Genomic DNA, 15,569 nt, shown 5'->3' with positions numbered 1-15,569 from the left:
ACAAAGTCCCCAGGGTTGAAGATAATGAATGACTGCCCACAGGTGACTCCTCCTAGCACAGTCCCTGATGCTGCCCTGAGACTCCTCGCAGGGACAGGCCCTAGACCCCCAGGCCACAATCCTGATACAGCTGCCAGTTGGTGAGTACTCCCTGTGTGCTCAGCTAACATCACCATCCCCTTGGCCCCTCTGGGTAACTCCATTGCTTTTCTTCCCTGATCATTGTGAATCTTTCCCTCCCTTATTTCATTTTTTGTCTTTTATTGACTCTCTCTCTGTGAGCTGCCTCAAAGCCTTTGTGTGGAGGCAGGACACATTAATAAATAAATAAACAAATGGTCAATAAAAAAAAAACTTCAGAAAAAGAAAATGTTAAGAACACTCCCCACCCCTGGCCTCACCTCTCTTACACTGAATGAACCCAAGGGATGAAGAAGAAATCAGCTGGATTATAAGTGTTCCTGTTCTCTATTAATGCTTAACAGATTACCCCCAAACTTCGCAGTTTAAACAACCATTTTATTTTGCTCGAGATGTTGTAGGACAGAAATTCGGGAAGGACTTGGCTGGACAGTTCTTGCTTGGAGTCTCTCATGCAATTTCACCGAGATGTCCACTGAGATTGAGGTCAACTGAAGGCTCAACTGGGCTGGACCTCAATGATGGCTTCACTCACGGGCTGGCAGGTGATGCTGGCTGGGAGATCAATTGGGTTGTCAACTGGGGTATTTACCCATAGCCTCTCCATATGACTTGGGCTTCCTCACAAAATGGCGGCCTCAGAGAATTCAGATTTTTTATACTTGGCAGCTCAGAGTCCCGAAAGTGAGAGACTGAGTGTACAAGGTGGAACCTTCATGGCCTTAAAAAAAAATAACAACTTTATTGAGATATAATTCATATACCATAAAATTCACCCTTTGAAAGTATACAATTTCAGTAGTGCAACCAGCACCGTTATCTAATTTCAGAACATCTTCATCACTCAAAAAGAAACCCGTACTCATTACCAGTCACTCTCTATTCCTCTCTCCTCCAGCCCCTGGCAACCAATGGTCTATTTTCTGCCTCTGCAGTTTTGCCTATTCTGGACATTTCATATAGATGCAGTCGTACAATATGTGGGCTTTTGTCACTGGCTGCTTTCATTAGTATAATGTTTTCAAGGTTCAAACATGTTGTAGCGTGTATCAATACTTCATTCCCTTTTATTGCCAAATAACATTCCATTGTAGGAAAGGTGCCTGATTTTTTTTTCAATTGTGATAAAATGACATAAAATTTACCATCCTAAGCATTTTTAAGCACACCATTCAGTAGAGTTAAGTACGTTCACATTGTTGTGCAACAAATCTCCAGGACTCTTTTCATCTTGCAAAACTGTATTTTCTGACCCAGCCTCAGAAGCTATGTAGCATCACTTCTGCTGTATTCTACTGATTGTGAGTCACTAAGGTTGGTTCAGAGAGAACAAAAACTCTATCTCTCAATGGGAAGAATGCCAAAGAATTCGTGGTTTTAAGACCACCATACAAGTGAGGCATGAGATCTCAAGGCCCTATTCGGGATTATCCTGGGAAGTGTCTCAGGTACATTTGGGTAAAATGTCTGGAGCCCCCGGGGGCCCCTTTGCCCACCATAGTTGGGGGTCTCATCCTGCATCCTGCACATGCTGGTCTGAGGCTATAACAGCTGTTCACAGCTTTCCAGAGTTGGCCACAGTGCTGGGCCAGGTGCAAGCTGGGAGGCCTAGGTCACCTGGCTAAGTGGGACTCACCATGGACCCTGGGTAAGTCCCATCCTCTCTCTGGGTGGCCACGTCTCCCCTTCTGGGCCCTGGATTGCTGCGAGGATCCAGAGAGAGCTTTAGCAAACTGAGGGAAAGTGGTTACAGGGGGAATTGTCAATGTGGATCCAGGGCGATGTTTTACACAAGAGGAATCAGGCAGATCTAAACGCCCCAGGTGATCAGCGAAAGGTATTCACAGCCTAGAAACTGACAAGAGAGAGGGCTGAAGGGGAGGGTGCCCTCTGGGGATCTTGTCACCCACCTGCCTGTCTCTCGTTTAAGTTTTCCTAAGACCTCACAACTCAAGACCAGGGCTTCCTGAAGGAGCCCTCACTTTTTTTTAACCCCCTCTAAATGGGTTGGATATTTATTTGTGCTATTGGTGGTCTCTGTTCCCCTGGTCTGTGAGTTCAGGAGGCAGGGCCATGCTTGGGTTTGCTTTGTCCCCGGCTGCAAGGCATCTTGGAGTGGCAGCTTCTCCTTTCCCACGCTGGGGCGCGGCGAGTCTGTCCTGTCTGCTGAGCCCTACCCTGCCGATTCCTCCCGAGGCCCTGCCCTGGGGACCCTGCGGAAAGCTGGCCCAGAGCCCCTCACTCTAGGCCCCTCCATTTTCGCTCCCTCTTCTAGGCTGAGGTCTTCGGTGGCATCGAGGGAGGGCAGCCCTGCTTTCCCTCACACTTCTCCATAAATGATTTTCTCACTTCTCCAGCAAACTGCCCCAAACCTGCCGCAGCTCTCACAGCAAACAAAACCATCACGTCTCAGAGGCTGCTTCTGTTTCTGCCTCTTCCTTCCTCTGAAGCAATGAAGCACAGAGCACGTGCCTGCCGGGATTCACTCATTCATTCAACAAATATCTACTGCAGTCTGCTTGGTGACGTGAACTGTTAAGGACTGAGGGTGCCTTCCTGAACAAAAATACAGAAATCCCTGTTCTCCTTGAGCTTCCATTTGAGTGGAGAGAAAGAAATAATGAATAACCAAATTAAATAGTACGCTACCAGGTGATAAGTACTACAGAAAAATAATAAAGCAGACTGAGCAGGACAAGGGATACAAGGGGGACTGCAGTTTTAAATAAGGTGGTCGGGGGGCCGGCCCGGTGGCACAAGCGGTTAAGTGCGCGCGCTCCGCTGTGGCGGCCCGGGGTTCACTGGTTCGGATCCGGGGTTCACCGGTTCGGATCCCGGGCGCGCACCGACACACCGCTTGTCAAGCCACGCTGTGGCGGCGTCCCATATAAAGTGGAGGAAGATGGGCACAGATGTTAGCCCAGGGCCAGTCTTCCAGCAAAAAAAGAGGAGGATTGGCATTGGATGTTAGCTCAGGGCTGGTGACACTCAGGAAAGAAAAGGGGAAAAGGGAAAATGCAGGGGGAAAAACATACATTAGAAACCTTTTGGGGCTGGCCCTGTGGCTGAGCGGTTAAGTGCGTGCGCTCCACTGCTGGCGGCCCGGGTTCGGATCCCGGGCGCGCACCAACACACCGCTTCTCCGGCCATGCTGAGGCCACGTCCCACATACAGCAACTAGAAGGATGTGCAGCTATGACATACAGCTATCTACTGGGGCTCTGGGTGGAAAAATAAATAAATAAAATCTTTAAAAAAAAAAAAAGAAAGAAACCTTTTGGTGGCTCTTTTTTGTCCCAGAATCAATTGCTGACTTTAAACATGGTCTTCAGGTTGTTCGTGGCCTGGTTCCTGCTTTCTCCAGCCACACAAAGTCCACTACACACACACACACACACACACATGCTCTGTCTCCACACTCTGACCAACTTCGAATGTGCATACTCTCCCTGTACCACACACAGCAGATGCACGCTACTCACAGCATAAATATAAAATAATAGAGGTTTGTGGGAGAACATGGGAGGTTAGCTGAATGGATCTACAAGGAAAACAAGCAGAAGTCCTAGCCATATAGTGTTTAACTCCAACGTCAAGCTCACTTATAACTGCAGATCATCTGCATGTGAAGGGGCAATTAGAGATCATCCATTCCACCCCTCACTGGGGCCCAGAGAGGGATGGTGGTGTCCCTGGGGTCACACAGCCTTATCTGAACATCAAGGCCAGAAATTCTGCTGCAGAATGACATCTTGTGCACGTGGTCATTTCATAAGAGCTCAAGTTCCTCTATTGAGCCTCAGAAGGAGCAACGTCTGGCTGATTTCCCCTCCACCAACTGACCGCGGATGAACTGAGCACCGGAGTTAAGGGGCCCCTCACCAATCTCTGCGACACCCAAGGCAGCACCATCTTTCCTGACTGTAGATTCTGTCCAGGGGCTCTAGATTTGTCCTGGAAAGACAAGGGAAGACTCTCTGTTGTTCCTCGGGAAGAGGAAAGTCTACAGGTTGTCAAAATACAGAACCTGGAAAGAAGCTCTTGCCATGGACCAAGGCTTGGCTGGCTGTGGTATGACCTTATGAGCTGAGATTCTTTGGCCAACATCCAGTTCTCTGCCAGGAGACCAGAGGAGGGGAGTCTCTGGTGGCTCAGAAAGAAAAGGGGCACTTTAGCACTTTGGGGCTAAGTGTTGTAACCCTAACACCCAAGAGGAAGTTAGAACTAAGTGTGAAGGTCATCAGATTGTGACAAAGCCAACAAAAACAGTCAAATGAATAAAGCTGTGTTGCAAATCCTTCGACCAGAGGATGGGGGTAGGGGGTGAGTGCACGGGAGCCTGCTTGTGTGAAGGTCAAGTCTTACTCCTACTTCCAGGTGAGGCCGAAAGAGGTGAAAATTACACTCAAATCACCAAATCCCTCCCAGGCTTCAAGAATACCCATAGCTCTTCTCCCCACTGCTTCTTCCACAGCCTGGCACATCCCTGACAGCAGTGGGCCTCCCTCACAGTGCCCGAAGCTGCCTCCATCCCACACTCCCTTCCAACCTGCCCTGTCTTTCAGATTGAGGCTCTTAGGAGCTGTGTAGCCCCTGAGCAAACGGCTTTTGCAGTTGGCTTCCTCTCATAGAACGGAAACATTCGCCGCTAATGATGATAACGGCTACCGTTTATTGAGCAAGCTCCCACTGCCAGGTTCTATGCTGAGAATTTCACACACCAGTCTTCAGTTAAGCGTTACCGCTCTTCTATGACAGGTTCCATTTGCACTTTACTGACCAGGAAACTGAGGCTCAGAAATGTAAAGCCATTTGCCTGAGGTCCCATAGCCAAAACCGGCTGGCTCAGGATTAGAACTGAGGTCACACTCCCGGCTCAAGGTCCCCTAGTATTTTGCCTCTGGTAAGGTCTCTCTAAGGAGCCAGCTTTCCTCGTGGGACAACCGCCAGAGGGTTACTAAATACATTTTAAAATTAAATACTGTTAAAAGTCTCTCATCCCCCAGAAACCCCCAAAAACGGATGGATGAAATGGACAGACAATACACAAAAATAGAAATACCAATAAAAAAACGTTTACCACCCTAGTAAGCAAAGAAATACAAATTAAAATTACAACTGTGTATTGCTCTGTGCTTATCAGATTGGAAAAGATTTTTAAAAGAATGGCTACACTAAAAGCCTGGGGCATAGTTTCTTTCATTTACTTCTAATTTGTTGCTATTATGTCCATACGATGGACTTTTCAATTTTTAACTCAACCTGTGTTAAGCTTCGCATGGTTTACGACAATGAGCAATAAACATGTTTATGGTAATTGCCAAGACAAGTCAAGTGCAAAGCAGTCAGGGGCCACATGGAGTGGAGGAGGTAGCCCGGCTGTGCTTGCTGCTCTGGCCCCGCGGCGCGGCTGGGCTCCGGGCCTGGGGCTCCGCCGGGGGTCCGGGCAGTGGGTGGCCCGAGGCCGCCCGAGCCGCGCGCAGCGTGGGGACCACAACTCCCAGGAGCCCGCGCGCCGCCTCGCCCCGACCACGTGACCGCGCGGGGCCCCGGTGGCGGTCGCAGCGGCCGTAGAACCCACTCGGAGTCGGGAGACCCGAGGAGTCAGGAGACCGGAGCGAGAAGGCGCGGCCCCAGCGCCGGCCCAGCGCGCTCACCATGGAGGTCAGTCCGGGCGCCGCCGAGAGAAGCGGACGCGGGTGGGCAGCCGGGGTGGGGCCCCTCGAGCAGCCGAGGCGTCTGCCCCACACACCCAAGGGGGTGTGTTGGCAGCGTTGTCAACTGCGGGAACAGGGTTGGGGGGACGCGGGAGGCAGAGCTGGCGGTGACTTCGGGGGCTTTCTTTTTATTTGCCCCTCTTGCTGGGCATCAGTCCGGCTAGACGAGCAGTTACCGGGCACCTGCTGCGGCGCAGCTGAGGGTGGGGGCGCGGTGGGTGAAGACAGCCGAGTCCGGGGGTCCCTTGCCCTGGACGCAGTGACATGGGGGAGATTCCGGGAAGGCTCCCATGAAGGGGAAATCCGGGTGCATTTCAGCCTGCCGCCAGGCGCTCACACACCGAGCACAGCCCCCCTTGTCGGTTCCCTATCTTCACAAGTTCCTGGTCTGATTTTTTGGGAGAGAAAAAACCCAGACCCTGCTACTTTGCATCCTCCCTACACTTGGGGCAGAAATAGCATTTCAGATAGAAACGCTTGGCAGAGTTCTCCTGGGCTGGTAGAGAATGACAGCTTGCAAGACTCTTTAGTCCTTGAAGAAATCATTTCATTTTCTTCATCCCATGAAGAATGTTATAGAATTTAAGATACAGGAAGCCAATACATACAGGTCATTTAGTCAAACGCCCAGCCCCACCTCCTTCCCGTTCTCTAAAAGGAGAAACAGATGGAAAGAGCTTGTGAAAAATTCACCAGCCAGTCAGCCACAGGACCGGGACCTTAATCTCCCCCTAAACTCTGGTTTATAAGTGAGGGAGCTTTTCTCAAAGTGTAAATAACCCCAAATGAGAAAATAAAGAAGAAAACAAGTCCCATTGTTTGAAAACAAGTCCCAAGATTGCTCTCTTCTTCACCACAGCCCCTCCCTACCCAGGGTGGGGCTCTAAATAGCACAGAGAAGTTCAACTCAGGTGCTGGAGGCTGAGATATATCCTAAGGGGGGAGACAAAGATTAGAGCCCTGCTCCTTGCATATCTGACCACAGGGCCCTTTAACTGAAAGCTGCAGCCCCAAGTCAGGGTGTGCTGATTTGAATCTTTTTCTCTGGTGAAAAGCCCTTCAGGGCTGCTCACTCCCCAGTGAGGTGGAACTGGACCCTCTGTGTGGTCACTTCCAGCTTGGAACATACTGGACTATCAGTCTTACCCTGGCTGCCTCCTGCTCCTCCGGCTTCAGAAGTCCTAGCCACCTGCTTCCCCATCTGGGTTAGGTGTCCCCAGCACCCCCCAGGAAACGTCCCCCGTGCCTCCCTCTCACTGACTCCATATACCCTGTTGTCATGATCTATTCACTTCCCTCTCCCCTAATAGATGGTTCGAGGGCCAAGGACTTATCACATTCATCTCTGTATCTCCAGCATCTGCAGCCCTAGCACAACAAAAGTAAATGTTGGTTGAAGGAATTCTATTGTTTTATGGGTGTTCAGGTCTGCAACAAAAGCTGTATGGGGCCCCTGAGAGAGCCGGCCCAGGCCCAAGGATGATAGAAGGAACCCAGTTATGGAACCTCTCTGATTAATTAGCCATTGGGGACATTCCAATCATGCCAATTGCTTTATCAAGCCAACGCAGAGGAGTAATGGCGAAACACCCCTCCTCCCGCACCGCACAGATGGTGCTGGAGGCTTCTGCTGAAGTTGGATGAGAGCAGCTCCAGTGTAATGAAGCTTTACAAGGTTATTTGTACCTGTTTGTTTTTCCATATCAATCTTTTGTGAACATTTGGCATGTCAACATTTTTTTTTTTTGAAATCTTAACAAAGGCGATCTCTGGAGAGTAGGACTCAAAATTACTTTTGCTTTCTTTTTGGTACTGTTTCAGCTTTTGATATTGAGCAAGTACTGCTTTCAGATTAGGGAGATAAAAATCTACTTTTAAATTCTTTAACATGATTTTTAAATGGCTGCATAGGTTTCCATTGTTTTCCTGTGAGATCTTGGACAAATCCCTTCCCCTTGTGGGTCTCCTTTTTCCCCTGTGGAAATGAGATGGGAGTAGAGATAGGCTGGACCAGATCAGCGTTTTCCCACTGAGTTTCAGCAGAGCTCGGACCTTTCTCCCCTCTTCCCCCAGAGCCCAGTCTTTTATATGGTGGAGTTACGAGGAAGATTTTATTTGCCAATGTTCCCTGGCAAAAAAGTTGAAAACCAGGGGACTAAAAATTCTCTGAGAAAATAAATAAGTCCTGGGGATGTAATGTACAGCGAGGTGGCTGTAGTTAATAAAGCTGTATTGTATATTCGAAAGTTGCTAAGAGAGTAGATCTTAAAAGTTCTCATCACAAGAAAAAAAAATTTGTAACAATGTGTGGTGATGGATGTTAACTAGACATATTGTGGTGATCATTTTGTAACATATATATATATCGAATCATTATGTTGTACTCCTGAAATTAATATAATGTTATATGTCAGTTATATCTCAATAAAAACAACTCTTTGAGGACCCTTCTAGCTCTGACGTTTGAGGCTTCTAATACTTGGCCGTTGTCTTAGAAGGTGAAGGCTTCCACTAGTTGATCCCAACTCAGCCAGGATCTCCTTAGCTGGGCGAGCACTCACAGTGTTTGCAAAGCTGCTGCTTCTGCCAGCTGAGAAGGTCTTACCTGGTGACGAGCGGGGACTTCCCTTCCCTGAGAGAGTGAACTAACTGATTGATCCGTCTGGCTTTAATCTTGCCAAACACAGTCGATAAGCCTGGAGTGGGCATTCAGAATCGCCATCCAGTTCCCATCTTGTCCTCCTTTCTTGGTGACCGAGGGGCAGCACGGTATCCTGGAATGCACAGGGCTTCGGCATCCAACTAAACCTGGGGTGGAATCCCAGCTCTGCCAATTTACTAGCTTTGTGACCTTCAGCAAATTACTTAACTTTTCTGAGCCTAGTTTCCCCATTTTTCCTTCCTTTGAGATGGACCTAATCGTCCCTGTCACACAGAAGACTGTTATGAAACGAGATCATGTATGAAAAGCCCTTGATGCCATCCCCAGCACAGGGTGGAGTGGGCGCCCTTTGAAAGAGCATTCAGACAGGTGCTGTGTGGTCACTGCTTCTGCCTTCATTCTTTCTATAAGGCTCTGAGCTCCTTGAGGGCAGACATTAACCTTTGTCCATAATGCTGGGCAGAGAATTGGGCTCAGCAAATGTCTGGTGAATGAGTGAACAGATGTGGAGTATAGATTGAAGACAGCTGCTCCTGCGCTCCTCTGTGATAAACACCACTGGAGCAGAATAGCTGGGGCCCTGGGGGAAAGAAGGGGCAGTCAATACTCAGTCTAGTGCTTCTCCTTTGGGTTTGAAGGGCATGGAGGGGACATCTCAGCATGACCTGAGAGCACTTTGACCTGGTTGGCTCAGTGAAGATGGGCACCCCTCATACCTCACTTCCACGTGGAGCAGGGCCAGCTCAGTTAGAGCTCTGCTGCTGACCCACTGTGGGACCCTGTGCAAGTCCCTGCCCTGTCTCGCCTCACTTGGCCCTGATGACCACTAATGGCCCTTCCAGCACTTAAGTGCAGTGACCCCATTTTTCCGGACATTTAGAGGAGCCTGCTAGAGAGCATTAGGGACCATGATTTCCAGTGCCCTAAGCCCCCTGTGATGCAGATTCCTTTCTCTTTCAGATGCATTTCATCTTCTCAGATAAGGTGGTGCTTCTGTTTGATTTCTGGAGTGTCCACAGTCCTGCAGGTAAGAACTGGGAAGCCCAGACTTGTCGCTCGGGAAGCCTGGTAGCTCTAGGCAACAGAGAACCTGGGTTCTGCTCTGTGGACATTTAAGTGAGCCTGACTCCTCTTGCACAAACATTGAGTGGGAACTTTGCAGTTATATTTCATTTGCAACCACTGCCCTTCAGATTGCAAAGTGCTCCATTATCTCACTGATCCTCCAAAGGCCCAGAGAAAGGCCAGGGATGCAGCTTTTCCCTCTGGTCCAGGGGAAAGAACTGAAGCCCAGAGAGGGGAAATCCAGTCACACAGTGAGTAAGCCTCAGAGCCAGAACGAGATTAAGGCATCCTGTTGCCTCCTAGCACCTCCCTCATCCAAGGCTCACTGTTCAGCATCAGCTCAGAAGCCCAGAGCAGCTGCAGCCTTGGATCTCAAATGAGACACCAATTTGAAAGAGAAGAGTATTCCTTTGACTTGAAAAGGCAGAGTTGGGCACTAATTCATGATGGAGTTATGTTTCTATTTAAATAACTGCATCTTAAAAATACACTGGAAATGGCCCAAATGCCCATCGTGGCGGGTGCTGATCAAATAAATTATGGTCATCCCTACAATGGGTTACTATTCCAGTAATCTATTGAGGAGTAAACCTAATGGCTTAAAACAACAGCAGTCATTTTATTATTCTTTCTCAAGGTTCTGAGTTGCCTGGGCTCAGCTAAGCGGGCCTCACTCAGGGTCTCTCATGAGGGGCTAGTCAGACAGTGGCTGGAACTGGAGTCTTCTTGGAGACTTCCTCACTCTCACGTCTCCTGGTTGATGCTGGTTGTTAGCCAGGACCTCAGCAGGGGTTGTTGGCTGAACGCCTACACGTCTCGTCTCCTATGGCCTGGGCTTCCTTGTGGCACGGCGGCCAGGTTCCAAGAGTGAGTGAGTGTGCCGAGAGAACAAGGTGCATGGAATTTTTAAGACCTAGCCTTGGAAGTCGCAGAGCATCACTCCACCTTTATTGGTGGAGGCAGTCACAGAGGTCTTCTCAGGTTAAAGGGGAGGGAACACAGAGCCACCACTTGATGGCAGGAGTGTTGACATTGTAAGAAGAGCACGTGGGGTGGGCAATAGCGAGGTGGCTGTCTTCAGAAAATATAATCTATCAGATGCTGTGAAGCCATAGAAGTAAGGTAGATCTGTGTGAACTAAGGGGCACCCACGTACGAGGTATAGTTGGATGATGACATCAGATGCAGAATAGTGTGCACAGACAGGATGCTGTCATTTAGACAAATAAAGACTTCTGTATATACATTGAGTATCCCTGGAAAGCTAGAGGAAATGCTAACAGAGGCTACTCTGGGGAGGAGAACTGGGGTTTGGGGAGACTGGGCTGGGAAGATTAACTTTTCACTGTCTACCCTTTTGCACTGTTTGAATTTGCACCATGTGCTTGCAATTACCTGTAATTTTATACTTTAAAAACCTGCATCTTTCAGATGATTTCCTCCTGGGAGCCCAATAAAATACTATAGCTGAGCCATGTAGTATCCCTCCACTTGTAAAATGGAAGTAGCAATTAGCAGTTAATTTTACAAAGCAGCTTTAGTAAGCACTTAATGTTTTCTGTAAAATAACTTATTGGTTTTTTTTCTGCTATTATAAAAGTAATGCACACAGTAGAAACTTTGGACAATTAGGTGAGAAGAAAATAAAAACCTCCTCTATCCTAATTTGCTGAGATAATTATGACTCTTTCGCTGTATCTCCTTCCTTCTAGACTTTTCTGTGTACATACACATAAACAAGACTTTGCTATACACGATCTTCCCTTAAGAAGTCGTGACAGAGATTTGTGCCCTCTGCTGGGGGAGCAGCTGAGGGCAGTGGTGTGTGGCTTCTTCACCCTCAGCCCCTGGCTTCTCCAGGTGGCTCCTCTCCTGATCACAAAGCCACACGCCAGTAGGCCAACCCTACTGAGAAAGGGCTGGAGGGGGAAAGAGACAGTGAAGAAGTTCTGAGCCCAACGAGGGTGGGGAGGAAGATGCAAGGGAGAGGTAGAGGGAATGGCTTCAGAGGGAATGGGTGGGGGTGCTCTTCTGCCACCTGTGCCAGGTCCCAGGGGAAGCTGCCGGAAGGGGAGCAGTGCTCGGCTGGCCAGGTCTCTGCAACTCAGCTTCGTGTGACAGGCATGGCCTTGTCGGTGTTGGTGGTCCTGCTCCTGGCTGTGTTGTATGAAAGCATCAAGGTTGGCAAAGCCAGGCTGCTCCACCAGGCTCTGGTGAGCCTGTCCATCCCCACCAGCCAGCAGCTCATCGAAGAGACAGACCAGGATTCTTCAGGTTCAGACTCAACACCAGTCGGCAAAACCCGCCTCAGGTAACAGGCACGGGGTGTGGGGAACGGGCAGTGCTCACATTCACCCTGAGAGGTGAATTAGCCCCACTTCACAGAAAGGAAATTGAGGCCCAGGGAAGGACCAGGACTTGCCGAAGTGCTTAGAGTTGGTAAGCAGTGAAGTGAACTAGAGCTCGGGTCTCCTGGTGCCCAGGCCAGAGCTATCTGTGAACAGCCATTCGGGAGGCTCAGATCTCAGAACTCTGGTACCGGCCTCAGTCTAGCAATGGGGCTGTCCCCCCAGCCCTCGCCCAGATCTCACCAGGCTTCCTTAGGTCACTAAGGCTTCCAAACCCAGGATGGGATCTGCAGCTGTCCCTACACAAGTGATAAGAATTGCTGTCAGTCATGTACCCAACTTGGTGGGGGTGGGGCATGGGCAGCCTCGTCTTTCCTTTCTGCCCTTCCCATTCTGATAGGACAACCATTGCGGGTTCCAATTCTGCCCGCTTTCCAGCTCCTGCTGTGCTTCATGAGCCTGCCTGCTCCTTACGCGGGTGTCTGGAATATTCACAACCACCCCGCAAGGGAAGTATTCTTATTCCTTTTTTGCTGATGAGGAAATTTAAGTTCAGAGTGGTTAAGACATTTGTGCTAAGCCACATTTAGTGAGTGGCAGAGCTAGGAATCGATCTGTCACCAAAGTCCATGCTCTTTCCATTGTAATACTGCCTCCTACAGTGGATTCAGAAAAAAAAACTACCTTAGTGATGATTTTGTATTATCCCTATCAGACATGATAGATTACATCTCTCATCATTTTCCCTTTTTGCCTAGGATGCCAGGAAGCTCAGAGCCAAATGTGGTGGAGAAGTGATTATTCTGGACTCCTTGTACAAGTCCCTCTCCCCACTCTATCAATGGTTTCTGACATGTCGCTTTCAAAAGAAATCTTGGGACTGGCCTTATGGCTAATGGTTGGGTTCACGCACTACACTTTGGCGGCCCGTGGTTCTCGGGTTTGGATCCTGGGAGGGGACCTACACACTGCTCATCAAGCCATGCACTGGCAGCGTCCCACATACAAAATGGAGGAAGACTGGCATAGATGTTAGCTCAGGGACAATCTTCCTCACCAAAAAAAAAAAAAAAAAAAACCTCTCCTGGGTTAAACATACAAATTATAAATAAGCTGGTCCCGTAACTGAGCTTCCAGCTCATTCCCAACATTAACTTGGCTCTCCTTTTTGTCTAGGTGGCTTTTGTGTCACTTTGGCCAGTCTCTAATCCACGTCGCTCAGGTGGTCATTGGCTACTTCATGATGCTGGCCGTCATGTCCTACAACACCTGGATTTTCTTCGGCGTGGTCCTGGGCTCAGCTGTGGGCTACTACCTAGCCTACCCCCTTTTCAGCATGATTTAGCTGTGAGGGCTGTGCAGGCACCGGGCGCTGGAGACAGCTGGGGCCCCCTCTTCCAGACGTTGAACTTCCAGCCCCACGTCTCCGTTTTCTTCTGATGGCTGTTCCTCATCCCGCTCCCAGCTTCTGGAAACTTGCAGCTGACGCCAGCACTTGCTCCCTGGAGTTCAGAGGCCATTGTAGCTACCTCTCTTCTCAGCCAGCCAGCCCAGGCCTAGTCTGTTGTGCCTTAAGAAGGCTGCTGCGACCAGAGGGAGAATGGAGAGAACAGAACCTGGAGGCAGGGTTGCTGAGCCCGTGATGACTTATCTTTGTGACTCAAAACTTGAGAATTTCCAAAGATCTTCAAGACAGGGAGATGGGTTCTGGGTGACGAAGAACATGGAACCTGGCTGCCCTCTGCTCTCCTGATTTGTGCCTTAGCTAGAGGAGCATCTTCCATTGGATTTCCTGACCTCTTCTGTCTTTGGGGACAGAGACCAAGCTGGCTCCTTTTTCTTACCTTTCTGCCTTTGGGGACAGAGACCAAGCTGGCTCCTTTTTCTTACCTTTCTGCCTTTGGGACACAGGAAGATGGTCTCTTCTGTGGATCATGTTGACACCTGAAGATTCTTCCTTTTTGCCTACTGAACTCCTGCTTGGCAATTTTGCACATTAATACAAAACAAAATTTTTAATGCAATGACTTCATTGTGTTCATGACGGATGGCAGCATCTGCTGGGACCTGTTTGCCTTTCTTGGGGGAGAGTAAGTGAGAGTGGATTAAAGGCAGAGAAGCAAGGCTGTTTCCAAGGCTCCTGACTTATCCTCTGGATGGAATGAGCTCTTCCCATCAGACTACACTGCCCGCAGTAGGAAGAGAGTCTAATGGCTTTAGGTGTCTAGGGGGCTCTTCATGGCCTCATGCCTGCTCTGATCCTGATTCCTCTTTTACGCAGAACAGACAACTGCGCTGAATAATAGTTAATACTTAATGTTCTCTATTTATTAACTTACCACTCACACATAACAATCTGGTGGGGAAATATGATTAATTCACTTAAAATACCAAGTAAGCCGCGGGGGGTATTGACTGAAGATGCCATAAGCAGTCAAACCAAAGCATTACGTTTGTAGAATTGGATGGGACTCTCCAGATACCTGAACCTCTTCACTTTATAGCACAGGAAACAAGAGACCCAGGGAGAGAACATCACTGCTGTGTACTGTAATGTCTACGCTCAAGTACCTCGCGGGCTAGAGGAAAGATGATCTTAAGCTTTGGGAATTAAAAGAGAAATACATTTTAATAAATATATTTTTAAACAATCTGTGACTGTGCTTTTTCTCCTCATTTGAACAGCAAGCACACACAGCCCTTATAAGAACTGCAGGAGCTGAGTGGGGCGGGAGCTTATAGTGCTGGCTGTCGGGCTGTCTAAGGACTGAGTCTGTCCACCACGATGAAGACAACTCGGCTCAGGGAACCCAGCCCTGAAATGCTGAGCCCACAGGCACACACCCCACAAGGCCAGCCTGGTCAACAGGCATTCTTTTGTTCGTGTGACAGACAGTGATCAGGTACCTGTTGTGAGAAAAGTCACTGTCACAAGGACTAGAGGTACCCGTGCTGGCACGATTATTAGTACCTTCTCTCCCTGAGGGCAGAAGCAAAAACATATCAAAACCACTTTTTAATTGACAGTAACTGTCACAGAAAGTATAGTATGTGACACCTTCGGGATTGATCAGTGCATTCCCCCACACATGCAGGGAACTGGAAGGCTGCTCAGTGTCACAACAGGTGTGAAGATTTCCCATGTCCGGTGTAGTCTTGCTGATGGAGCCTCATGCATCCATTTATATGTCCTGACCAGCTAAGGCTCCCTCCCCTGGGCCACCGCTGAGATGAGCATCTCCAAGCCCTGCAATCGGATACAATCTCTTTACATTTGAGGCTTTTAGTATAGAGGGCTTTAAAAAAAAATCTATGCTCTAGAGAGACGATTATGTGGTTAGATGCAGTAGGCACTTCAACATTCTTCAGAGCCAAGTCACAAGAGGTGGCATTTTCTCTACTTAAATTTTTTTTTTAATTGAACAAACACCTCGGTAGTGCTGCTTATGTGCCAGGCGGTGTCCTAAGCACTTTACAATATTAACTCACTTAATCCTCACAACAAAGTAGAAACTATTTTTGTCCTTGTCTTAGAGACAAGGAAACTGAGGCACAGAGACGTTAAATAAAGTCACCCAGCTAATAAGTGGCTGTAAGTGGGGATAAGAGTGACTTCTGCAAGAGTTGCTGGAGAGG

General features: G+C 48.8%; 2 protein-coding genes across 4 annotated transcripts in view; one reads left to right on the top strand and one right to left on the bottom strand.

Annotated features, from left to right (window-relative positions):
• Window positions 1-498: 498 nt before the first annotated feature.
• The window catches only part of FKBP15 (FKBP prolyl isomerase family member 15), a 70,665-nt gene continuing 55,594 nt past the window's right edge, over window positions 499-15,569 (bottom strand). For 2 of the 3 annotated variants that reach the window (XR_015548948.1, XM_087419267.1), the window contains exon 29: window positions 499-862. The gene's annotated coding sequence lies outside the window, so the exon portion shown is untranslated. Of the gene's footprint in view, window positions 863-1,777; window positions 13,778-13,823; window positions 15,181-15,569 lie in introns of all 3 variants that reach the window. The other variant, XR_015548949.1, reaches the window with a different exon arrangement.
• On the top strand, window positions 5,724-13,278 carry SLC31A2 (solute carrier family 31 member 2). The gene is made up of 4 exons (XM_004423340.3): window positions 5,724-5,805; window positions 9,481-9,547; window positions 11,707-11,896; window positions 13,110-13,278. The coding sequence occupies exons 1-4, from the start codon at window positions 5,800-5,802 to the stop codon at window positions 13,276-13,278; spliced, it is 432 nt and encodes a 143-aa protein (XP_004423397.1). The 5' UTR covers window positions 5,724-5,799.

Source organism: Ceratotherium simum, chromosome 29, assembly GCF_057802395.1.
Source record: "Ceratotherium simum simum isolate JZ-2026a chromosome 29, ASM5780239v1, whole genome shotgun sequence".
In the NCBI taxonomy this organism is placed as follows: domain Eukaryota; kingdom Metazoa; phylum Chordata; class Mammalia; order Perissodactyla; family Rhinocerotidae; genus Ceratotherium; species Ceratotherium simum.
This window is presented reverse-complemented; position numbering and strand designations above follow the sequence as displayed.